Below are 12,637 nucleotides of genomic sequence, written 5' to 3'. Positions count from 1 at the left end.
GTGAATGTACAAGTGGCAAGTGAAGTTCAAATAGCTGAATAACACCCAATAAAATGGTTAGCCTACCTCAGCCTGTTTCTTTCTTTAAATCTTTTATTGTTCTTTGCATAGGAATATAACATTTTGCCCATAATGATTGTCCTAATTCATTCCTACATTATTAAGTCCCATGTCTATCACTCATCTAAGCATTGTCTCAAATGCTAAATGCTATTTAGTATGTTTGTCTTGTCACTCCAAAATGGTAACTTACGGGCTCTTACAATCCCCGAAGTATTTTATCCAGGACTAAACATAACTAGCTTCCAATAACTGCTTTATGCTTTGGATCTGAATGATCCCAAACAGACACTAAACAAAGTAGTTTTTCCATTCTTCAAGAGCAGTCCAGTAAAAGACATGCCATGAACAGCCTTGAGAAAGCCTAAAACACCAAAAGAATGAAGCTGAAGAACCAGCCATGAAGAACTCTGAATATTAAAAAAAGTAGGTACAGGGAGCCAAGGTGAAACCTCAAGAAACATGGAGTCTGGAAAGAGAAAATGAGAACAGTTAAGGGGAATGGGTGTTCAGAAAACATTAAGGGTTTGAAGTAGAAGGGGAATTGTAGAGTTAAGGTGGATTCTGATCCAATGGAAAAATATTGGATCAGAAGCCTTACCAAGTTTCTCTGGCTAAAGAGCCTGGGTGGCAATCTGTGGGTGGTCCGCACGTAAGAACACAAAAAACTGGACACAGATACAAGTGGAGAAAAGTGTCATGCAGCAGGGAGTGGTAAGAGTCAATCCTAAATGCAGTCATTTGGGTACAATGTGCCCTTCAGAGAGGGCATGGTGACAGCATGGGCTAATTTACAGAGCTGCCAGGGCAATAACTCAGAAAGCAATACTGCCTTCTCACAACAAAACGAGGCAGCCCCAAAATGTTTCATGGTGGTAAAAGCTGCATTACAGCATACTGAGATCCTGGAACCAATGAAAGGAGACAAGTTTACCAAAACGAGTCTTGACACAGAGTACGTTTCTGGCAAATACATTATTAGGCACTCATTCTACTCATGTCCTGGAGAAACTATTTCATTTCCTTATATGGCCCTTCTCTTCAGCCCTCTCCTGTATAATAACTAATGTCTTCTTAAAGAAACAAAGATAGAAAAGGAATAGAGAACTGTTTCACTCGTTTACCAGCCCCCTCTGCCCCTAAATTCCCAGTTTTTTCCAGGGAGGTGAGTGGAGGCTCATCACTGAGAGTGTCAAAGAAGAAATACCAGCTTTTGAAATCACTTTAAAAAATTGATTCTGCTACAGAAATCTATGTTGACGGGGGAAGACAAGGGAAACACTGCAATTGTCTATGCTGACTGCCAGAATTAAGCAGCCTTGTTTTAACCAAGATGGTTTTCTTTAATCCCGCTAGAATTTTAAGATACAATGTGCATATGCAAGGGTAGAAATACTATCATGGATACAAAATCAAAGTAAATACTGGCTGTCACTCTTAACTGAGAACCAACTTCTGTTACTCTTCTTAAATTTCTTCAGTTGGCCCCCATTATCTACAAATCAAATCCAAACTGCTTAGCAAGGCCCCAACTTCATTTCTGAATACATTTTCCTCCCTATTCTCAAGTTCTACAGCCCACCTCTCCCAAAAGCCATGCTCCTCTGCCTGGAAAGTCATTTCCATTCCTCTTTGCTGGGTGAAATCCTGCTCATCATTCAAAGAACTGCTTGCTCCAGGAAGACTGCCTTCATACCCATCCTCCTGGGAACTCTTGGAGGACCCTGTACATTGCACTCACATATGGCACTGTCATTTCATTTTACTGGCTTTCCCTTCCACTAAATTGTGAGGATCAAGTGCCAAATTCTATGGTTTCTATTATATCCTCTAGTCCCCAGGTCATGGGCTTGACACATAGTAGATACACAATAAATGAACAGTAAATATAGGCATCTATAATTCCTTCAGTAGGAAAATATCTACTCTCTTTAAACCTTTCATGAAATAGGACAACTATCTTCCCCTTTTTACTACATGTACAGCCAGAATGACTGAAGAATATACCACCTGGGTCGTATAACTGATAACATTTCAGGAAGTTGCTAGCTGATTACATCACTTATGACATCAGAAAGAAAGCCACCATTTTGTAGAGCGTGTATGTGACTGCCATCATGGACCGAATTCATGCTACATACACTTGACTTTAGTCTTGACACCCGTGGTAACTCATTTTAGTTTTATTTTGATAAAGAACTTGAGGCTGTGAAACTTGCCCACGGTCATACAGCTAGCAAGTGATGAAGCCAAACTAATACAATGTGCTAGATTTTCTTCTAGATGAACTAAAAAATGAGGTTGGCTGAAACTAACATTTCCCCAGTGCTGAAAAAAACGATGAAGGCAGCAAATAACTTGTTCATCTCAGACTATGGGTATGCAGTTTTAACAATATCAACTGAAAACCAGCCTTCTTCCCATTCAGAGCTTAAATAATTGCAACACTGTTACATCCATCAAATAAGAGACTCATCAGATACTCAGTTTGAAGCACTGTTTTAAAACAACTTCTCAAATTTATTTAACTCATGTGGTTAACATGGTATTGTATAAAAAGAAAAAAAAAACCACCACTCAATACTTACTAAGCCTTGCAGACAGCTCAGAGTTGAGGCAGCATATTGGGCATAGAGATCATAGGATTTGTATTATCCCTTGCAAGATGGAACTCCAACCAGCACCAGAATTTTCCAATTCAAATTCAGTTTTAGTCGAGACCCCAGCATAATTTTTAGAAAAAAGATTGGATTGTTGCTTTTCTTTTAATTTTCCATTCCTATTTAGACAAATGACCAGAGGCAATAACAAAAGTAACTGTTTAAAAGGGACTTCTCTCCAGAAGTTTTTTCTAAAGGTTTAAGTCCAGGCTTTCCATCCTTCTCTCCATCCTTTTTCATTTTAAAAAGAAGGGTTTTGGAATATGTCAACCTTTACTCAGCTTGCTATACAAAGCCACTGCTTTAGTCCTAGACATAATGCCAGGACTCATCTCCCAAACTTCTGGTCTTAATCAAGTTCATGCTTGGTTGCTAAAGAAGCTCATGTTAATCCCGAAGTCAGCACAATCCCAACCTTAAAAAGCAGACAGCTGATTGCATCACTTACGACATACACCATCTTGAGGCAGAAGAAGCCAGTCAGACACCCCTTGTCTGCTACGTGTGAGACACATCAGCAGTTGAGCCTGACCCCTTCCGCAGAGCTCACTGTGCAAAATCACCAGCACACCACTGCGATCCACTGAGCTCACCGCCTGTCCAGCCATAATGGAAGTCACTTGAAGGTTATCATTGTAATAGATGATTTTCCATAAGTAACTAATAAAAATGTTTTCTTTGATGTTTAGACCTACTAACAATTCAGTCTCTCCCTCTCCATCCTCTCTTAGGGAGCCTGTACTTTTAAGCAAATAGGGAAGCTAAAAATACAAAGGAGCAACATCCATTTATAAATAAATGTGTGCCTTATCTTCCTCACTAACTTCCTGGAAAAGTGCTGTTTTTGAATATTCTGTTTTCTTAAGGAGAAATTTTTTGTAAATGTAGCACACTGTATATAGGAAGGGATTTCTCTTTTTAGTCTTTATCTCATTGTACGGGTTTCACTCTCTAGGTATTGAGAGTGGGGGAGGAGGGGATCAACAAACCGCAAAGAGCAGCATAAAGCACACCCCGTGTCAGCAGCACGGCAGCTCCTCCAATATCGTCAATGCTGACTCGAGGTAATTTCTGGTGGAGTTGAACACATCATTAAATTTCTATTTGTGTTCTGCCTGAGGCTTTTCCCTAACCACTAATTGCGAGTGAAGGTCCCAGAGAGCTTTTGTGAAAGGAACAGAACACAAGCCATGTCCTGGTCTGTAGCCAGGTGTCCGTGTACTGCATAATGGAGGAAGAGGATTACAGGGAGATTTTCACTTCAGCCTTTAGTCCAACCAAAACTTAAAAGACTTACAGAGAACAGCCTCAGGAGGTTAGGGGACAGAAGTGTGGTACTGCAGGAAGACAAGAGGGGTAAACGTATCCAGCAGAATGTAAGGATAAGAAACACCCACATGAATTCTTAGAATACAGAGGAACAAGAAGGAATAATTCCTGTGCCATATGCGGACCAGGGCATAGGGTGAGTGGGGCACAGTGGATTAGCCACTAAATGGCTTCAGTGAGAATTCTGAAAACTGTTCCAGTATAATTTTGGAATAAATCCTTCTCCTGGACAGGTCAAAGATTGTGCTTTTTAAATGTCATTAGAAGGTAACAGCTTTTTGCCTCCTGCTTCCAGATGATTTCCTTTTGGTTAAAAACCAGAAATAGTATAAACCTCACAGGATGAAAGAACAGTCTTTTGATACAGGTGAGGTGGAGATCTAGATGAACTTACATAGTAAGTGAGGAGTACATTTCTTGGTCTTCTCCCTTGACCACTCCAAGTCTCTGATCTACCAGAGATGGCAGTTTATTTCCTCTGGAAGAAGCCAGTAATGGACACCTGTCTGTTGGCTTTGCCCAGAGCAGCAGTCCCTTTCTTGGGGCCCTTTCGTTCCTCTCTGGGTTCTTTTTTCACAGTCATGGCAGGGGGTCTGTGTACTGAGGATGTCTTCATCTTGAGCTCCTCTTCACTATCTGTGCAGGATTCACTCTCGTAGACTTTTTCAGTCACTGGTAGGATGAGAAAAAAATGGAACATGGGTGGGCTGAATCATTTACTCTATCAACAAAATGGGATGTCTTGCTAACCCCAATCATTTCAGACTCTGATCAAGGCAAATATGCTTACTTAGGACTGAATCTTTCTCCCACTGGGAGATCAGATCTAGCCTAAGGTAGGAACTATGTGGGATCCTGAGCTCACACAGTCTCTATTTGATGCTTAGAATTAACATTCACTTTTCTCCCTCACAGCTATATCCCATGCCTTTAAATGGCCCTTTATCAGTGAATTGCCTAAATCCTTTATTTGGGTCCTGGCCTATGCTAGCTAACTTCCTGAATTCTATATCTGAATTGTCTATATCTCAAACACTTACTTCTAACTCCATGCTTTGACTGGCTTCTTAAGTATCACCTCTCTGACCTACAATGCCTGCCTATTCCCATTACTGGTCTTAAACTGCTGGCCTATCTGCCTGCCTCCATTCTGTTTAGCCAAGGTCACCATGGACCCTCCTGTCTAGCTCTATCCTGATGCCACCCACTCTCTGCACATCCTAGGTACAGAGAATTGAAGATTAGTTACTCAACTGTTCGGTTCTTAGTTCTTAATGGCTGCAAATTAACCCAAAATTTAGTAGTAGTCTGTATCATGAAGGTTAACTATCTCAAGCAAATGCTATTGGATGACACACGTGTTAAAGGAATGACAGTGATAAATTGAGAAACAAAGTTACCAGTTTTCTTACTCCCTATCAGCCGAAGGCATAAATTGCTTTTCCCCTGCTATTAAAACTCACTGAACCCTTCCCAAGGGAAACTTGGAAAAGAACTATAACAGTAAGCAGTCATTACGAGCAAGCCCCAAAGGACACAGGCACAGATAGTGGCTTCCAGCCATGACGTCACATAACCGAGGAGGATCTACACTACTGCAACACATATACCAACCACAAGAAACAGCATGCCACCTTTCTGTAATTTTAGAGAGCTGTGGCAGCTGTATAACCAATGCTATCTAAATTCTTTCTCAGCCTTCCTGGTTGCAGCAAGCGATAGAGAAACATTGAAGGAAAAGAGCCCATTCTTAGCTGAAAAGCGTAACCTAATATGCATAATAAATGCTCAAATGATTAAAGTAAAAGGTTTTTTTTTCCATTAAAGAACAATGACAGTCTTGAGCTTTTATTGATAATTCTTTCTAATAAAATATATCAAATTGTTCTAGAGGCATAAGCTTTGGAATCAAATGTATGTGTGTCCCAATACCTACTCTGCTACTTAAGATATCATCTCAAACTTTACTGTGCATCAGAACCACCTGGAGGGCTTGTTAAAACATAGATTGCCAGATTCTGTTTCCCAAGTTTCAGGCTCAGCAGATCTGGGGTGGGACCTGAGAATTTGCTTCTCTAACATGCTCCCAGATAATGTTGATGCTGCTGGTCTGGGGACCACACTCTGGGAATTAATGTTCTCTCCTTCCTTGTTTTAAATGTTGAAGTGCAATTGCCACTGGAGCATTCCGTCCCTCTTATCCAGCTAATCCCATTAAGGCTGCATAATCAACAATCCCTTCCCAGAGAGTTCCCAGAGTTTGTCTTTAATTTTGTAAGAGCCCAGAATTCACTTTGATGTTCACTTAGAGGATAAAAAATACTGATAAACTTTAGATATATATTAAGTATTCTGAAAGGCCTTACTACTCAAATTGTGCTCCGCACACCAGAGGCAACGGAATCTCCCATGAGCTTATTAGGAATGCACTCTCAGTTCCCACTCCTGGCCTACTGATGCAGAATTTCAATTTTAGCAAGATCTTCAAGTAATGCACATAGCCGGCAAAGTTTGAGAAATGTTGCTCTAAGATAATTAGAGAATTCCCATGGCATACCTATTCGTTCAGCAATTAGACCCCAGAACACCACCTCCATCTCACATGCATCTTCAAAAGCATTATGTAACTGAATTAATGGGACAAAATTACGAGCTGTTATTTATTCAATATCTTAAATTAGAAAAGTCTGAAGAGCCATCTACAGATACAGAAAGGAAATTACTTTCTACTAGTTGGTGGTATAAGACTTTGCTCCTTCATAAGCTATATTCTGTACTCAAATGGCAGCATGTCTACATTATACTTCAGCATCAATTAGCTCATTATTTCATTACTTATTAATGAAATCAATGGCTGTCTCATTGCCAATTTTGTGTGAGACATTGCTCGGGGGAGTTAAAAAACAGGGCAGCACCAACAAAATTTCTTTAGCAGCATATTCAGTATACTGTAAGAACTAAAAGGAATATTTCTATATTCAAAGCTGTAGCTACCGCAAACCCCAGAAAAAAGGAGGTCTCCATTAAAAATATAGAGCCTTTATTTTAGCTGAACAACATGCCACTTTTCTGGGTTGCCATTAAAAAAAGGCAAACAAACCTGGTTTTCGTGGGTAACATCAGATTTCTTTTCCACTTAACTGCTTTGCTCTTAGAAACCCATTCCCTTGTCCAGAAGTCTACTCCAAACTTATCTCAGGGGCCCAACTACCCAGTTTCTGCTGCAAACTCACAAAGAGAGAAAGATGAGCTTTCTAAACCCATAGAACAAATCTGATCCAGCACAGGACAGGGCAAGGCCCCTATGCTGGTACATTTGGAACAGTCTGAGCAGAGAGAGGAAAGCAGAACTCCTTTGTTGGTAACCAAAGCCAAGATTCATTAGGTTGAGCTTGGACCAAAAACCTTTTAAAAAAAAAAAAAAGTGCAATGTGAGCACAGTTTTCACTGCTGCATCCAAGGCTCTTAACAGTCCTGTCTGGAAACAGGAGTGCAAAAAAGTCCACATCACACACCTGGCAAAAACTCGAGTACTATATTTTAAACAAAGCAATAAATAATTACCCACAAATTCCCAATGAACTCTCACTCTCACAAAGACATTTGACTTTTTTCTTTTGGGGCAGAAAGAGGAGGAAAAAACTGGCACCAATGCTTTTGTCCTCTTAAATTTAAAAAATACACTGTTGAATTAAGAAATTCAACAGTAAACACATATATTATCACCCATGGCCAAACCAAGAGGCTTGAAAATGGCAACTATTAAAAGACTGAAAGCCAAAAAAAAAAAAAAAAAAAGGAAGAAAAAGAAAAAAAAAACCCATTCAAAGTCCAGAATTCACAGGTTCACAAGAAATTTGGCACTGAAAAGACAGAATTTCCACACGTAAAGAATTTTACTCCCCAATCACATGTTACAATTAAAATGGCAGAGGCCTTTTCAGAGGACTGGGAGGTGGGGAATAGTGGGACAGGGAGCACAGATGACAAAATGTCTTCACTAGTTTTAAGAACCTGGAAAGGTTGATTCTTCAGAGCCAATCTTTTCAAAACAAGTCCGAACTAGGAAAAAAAAAAAAATCAGTAACAGGGAAAATAATCTTCTCTGAAGATCCAAGCTGTAGCAGGTGCCACAAAAGGCAAAATGACAACCATGGGCTATCCAACTAACAAAGGTAAGAGCCTAAACCCACAACTCTTTTCAAACACGAAAATACAGTACCAGGATCTGAGCATCCCATCAAACCTCAAGTGCTAAATCTTAAAAGCTCCACAGAAGTCTAGTTTGATTATGGAAAGGGTAGAAGAAGCTAAAACATGGCTGAAGAACTAGCCAATGACTCAAAGCCTGAACTCTAATTCCTCCCTAGGCCTTCATAACAAGCACATGCTTTTACCTAACATGGCTTACAAATAGGAAACATAAAGGAAGCAATCTCGATGAGTCATACCCTTCTGAAGAACAAATGGAACCAAATACCAAAGATGACTCTTGATTACAGTCTAATCATCTGTAGCTTCTTTTCCACTGTTCAAATTTATAAAAACAAATATTCTAGAAAAAAAAAAAAAAGCTTCTCAATGTCTATGATAACATCTTAAGCCCGTACTGTGGTTTCCATCTTGTTTTTGGATATATTTATGCCACCTGAATCTTCATAACAACTGCACATTTAGGCAAAATGGATATTCCATAGATAAGAAACTCTTCACCAGGGACGACATAACTTTTAGCCAAGATCTCAGTGCTTATTTTTATAGTCTATGACCTAAACAAGAACCTAGGTGTTCTGACTTACACTCTGCTACACAAAGTGTATGCCATAGACAAACAGCATCAGTACCACTTGGGGATGATTCACATGTAAATTAAAGTTTGAGATGTACCTGTTCTAAAAGGGATTATGGTGCCTCTGTGGTAATAAGAGATTCTCTCTCTGGATTTGGAGCCAAATATTTGTCTTACCTATGCAGCCTTCCCCATCCACATAAGTTTTAGATTTTAGTACGCGTTTTCGTTTTCTTTTGTTTTCTCCACTTGAGCTCTAAAAGATCAGAGGATACAATGTTAAGCTGGATCAATTATGTTATACAGAAAAATAACAAAAGCTTTTAAATCTATACTAATCACTCTCCAATACTCCATTATGATAAAAAGTAGAAAGAGAAACTCTACATTAGTTTTAGAGAACCAACCCCATCACACAGACAAGTTACGCCCACTATATACACAGGCTTGATACTTCATTGTTCATAAGAAGGAAAGTAGCATGCTGAAGAAAGAACTGTGTTCTGTTCATTCAGTCAATAAACTATTGTTGGGTAGTGCAGGCAGCATGGTTAAAAAGACATATAGGATAAGGACCTTAGTGGAGGAGAGAGATAAGGAAAGCAGACCACTGCAATACAGTGTAGTGAGGGCTAAGGCAGATATTATGGGAGTACACAGGGATGGCCCCTAAACCACACCAGGGATTTCTGTGGCATATGCCCTTGCTGTAGATACTTGCTATGTCAGCCTTCACATTTCTTGTCTTCTTTTTTTGTTTGTTTGTTTTTTAGAGACAAGTTCTCGCTCTGTTGCCCAGGCTGGAGTGCAGAAGTGCAATCATAACTCACTGCAATAGTCCAACTCCTGGGCTCAAATGATCATCCTGCCTCAGCCTCCCAAGTAGCTGAAACTAAAAGGCATGTGCCACCATGCCCAGATATTTTTAAAGTAGAGACAAGGTCTCCCTGTGTTGCCCAGGTCTCAAACTCCTGGACTCAGGCATTCTGCCCACCTCAGCCTTCCAAAGTGCTGGGATTACAGGTGTGAGCCAACACGCCTGGCCAGCCTTGACACTTCAACATTATAGCTATCTAATTTAGTCTCAAAATAGGTATTACTAGTATCAACTTCCTTTTATCTCCACTGCTCTCTTTCATCCCATTTTCTCTTCAGCTAATGAGGAAATCAGCGTAAGATTTAAATGATGGTCTTAACACAATGAATTAAGAAAAACTAACAGCCACAAAGGAAAAAAAAATTGTCAGCGACTATTTTTTCAACTCTTCATTATCTACACTAATAGATGTAGATAAGATGCAGCTGAAGAGCGTTCAAAGCTGTATTTCCCCTTTGGTTGACAGTTTTCCCATCCAGCCCTTTTCCAGAATTGCTTCTGAAGAGCAACAAACGTGTGTTAAGTTGTTTGTTCCCCTCTGTCTTTCACGTGTTGCTCTGATGCAGGGGGGATCTCTTTTTACACCATTCTAACAGGAGCTGTACAGCACAGCAGAGATGCTGAAGGTCATGAAAACAGAACAGCTCCCAGGTTCCACCTCTGCAACGTTCCTGAGACTATACCCACCAGCAAAATCTCCCTTCAGGTAAGAATGGAGGGAACGCCCATTCTGTACAACCTGTAGGAGAGCAGAATGAGACAAGAGCCATCTACTGGCATTTGTGAAGTATACAGCAAGGGAACTAATTTAGCATAGTGGTTGTAGGTCCTTAAGACACAAAGGATACATGGACATGCAAGAATCCCAGTATAATTTTACCTTGACAGAAGGAGGTTCAGGCTCAGTCTTTGGCACTGGTTCAAGAGGTGGAGACGGAGGAGGAAGTGGGGATGGTGACTCAGCTTCATAAGCCCCAGGAGAGTCTGAGAAGACTGAAATAATGAAACAGACTTAGATCAGAGAACTACAAGCACTATCTGGTATAAAGCCTTCTCCATTGGTTCTCTAAATTGACATGTCCAGCAAAGGGGATTTAGCAAGCAGTAATTCATGACAACCAAGAACTCTGTAGTTATATAGTTATCTTTAAAATACATATTTTATGAATTTTATACAAATAAAATCAGAGAATCAAGAATTATTACAGCCGGAAGTATCTTAGCTAAATGTTTTCTTTTATAGCTAGTCAGGTTATGAAGTTGGTTTACAAATATCCACTCATTGCCTTTCATATGCCACGTATTTCACTTTATTCTTACAACAACTCTAAGAGACAGATTTTCTTATTTGCACATTACAGTAAATAGAGGTTCAGAGGGGTTCCTAAACTTGCCAAGGTCACACAGCTTATAACTGAGACAGGAGGTTTTAAGCCTAAGTCAATCCAATTCTACAGCCTTGCTATTCCAACTATCCCATGCCGCCTTACCATTGAGGACATTATCTCTCAAGATCTATGTGGAGATAATCCTCAGGTTATAACAAATGTTCCATGCCAGAGTCTTTCACTGTGACCTAAGGGTTACTTTTAATCACCTGAGATGTTTGTTAGACTGAAAATTTCCAGCTGATGTTAACAGTATAAACTTGGAGGTGGGTGAAGTCATCTTTTAAACAATTATCATTATTTAAACTCTAACAACTAGGACCTACTTAATATTTTGCATATTTCTAGTGACTGCTTCACTGATAAGGTTTGTTCTGCTACAGTGAGGTTAACAGGAAAGAACACTTTTAGGAAAAATGGCCGGGCGCGGTGGCTCACGCCTGTAATCCCAGCTCTCAGGGAGGCTAAGAGGTGGGAGGATAGCTTGAGCCCAGGAGTTCGAGACCTGCCTGGGCAATATAGTGAGACCCCGTTCTCCAGAAAAAGGAAAAAAAAAAAACAAAAAAAACAGAAAAAAATACTGCTGTGGAAGTGGCATCACCCAAGAAATGAGCACCACCAGAGGGATCCCATCATTTCTCAACAATTGCAGAATTGGTGGTCTTAGTAAACAGCCCATGAGAGGGGAAATAAAAATCCTCAACTGACCTATTACTCAACGACCACAAAGAAAGTGGTGGTCAGGGGACCGGGTAGCAACTTAGCCTCACCTGCTCCCTGAATCTCCTGGCTGTATTCAAATTCTTAACACAAGTCTTGGATCTGAAATTCTCCCAACTGATTAGGTCAGTGTTAAAATTTATGACAGTGAAGAGTTCAAGGCCAAATGGCCTAAAGAGGTGAAGCAGAACAAGAGCCAGAAAGAACAACAAATTACACACTTTAAGTATAAAATGGGCCCCCAAAACTTTATAAGCTCTGGGAAACAAGAGAGAGAAACATAAAAGGAAAGCAGTCCGGCTATTAGCCAGCTCTGGGAGGCTAGAACATGATGGGAGCTCAGGCAAGAGAAAAGTCAAACCCCAGAAGCAAGCCTCCATTGTTCTGAAGGAACAGCTATGAAGAAAGCTGGGCCATAATGGTAGATGTGTTATAATGGGAGGAGGAAAATTTAGGCAATGAGGAAGCCAAAGGAATTTTGAGACTCACAGTAATAAACTTAGGCGTTCTTATTCTATTTCCAGTTCTGAAACCAGTTGACTCAACCAAAGAAAACAATCCTAGTGACACCCTCTAAGACCTCTCTCACAGCACAGTAGGCAAATGTTTATCTAGATCCCCACTCTAGACTCTAAGCTCCAAAAAGGCAGAGACACCACGATTTCCCTGGCATAAACATAGAGTAACTGTGTGTGTGTGTGTGTCCCTGGCATAAACATAGAGTAACTGTGTTTGTGTGTGTGTGTGTGTGTGTGTGTGTGTGTGTATTTACTTAAATAAAGGAAAACCACCACTTTCTGAACTAAATTTGGGA

General features: G+C 40.2%; 1 protein-coding gene across 3 annotated transcripts in view; it reads right to left on the bottom strand.

Moving 5' to 3' along the window:
• Window positions 1–2,547: 2,547 nt before the first annotated feature.
• Window positions 2,548–12,637, bottom strand: part of POLD3 (DNA polymerase delta 3, accessory subunit) — a 50,255-nt gene continuing 40,165 nt past the window's right edge. For all 3 annotated transcript variants that reach the window (XM_508641.7, XM_003313210.6, XM_054661528.2), the window contains exons 10-12: window positions 10,596–10,708; window positions 9,016–9,094; window positions 2,548–4,721 (exon numbers count right to left, since the gene is read on the bottom strand). In XM_508641.7, coding sequence (XP_508641.3) covers window positions 4,519–4,721; window positions 9,016–9,094; window positions 10,596–10,708 — 395 coding nt within the window. In that variant the 3' untranslated portion in view covers window positions 2,548–4,518. The remainder of the gene's footprint in view (window positions 4,722–9,015; window positions 9,095–10,595; window positions 10,709–12,637) is intronic.

This window comes from Pan troglodytes, chromosome 9, assembly GCF_028858775.2.
Source record: "Pan troglodytes isolate AG18354 chromosome 9, NHGRI_mPanTro3-v2.0_pri, whole genome shotgun sequence".
NCBI classification, from domain to species: domain Eukaryota; kingdom Metazoa; phylum Chordata; class Mammalia; order Primates; family Hominidae; genus Pan; species Pan troglodytes.
The sequence above is the reverse complement of the archived record's forward strand: the minus strand, read 5'-3'. Positions and strand labels throughout refer to the sequence as shown.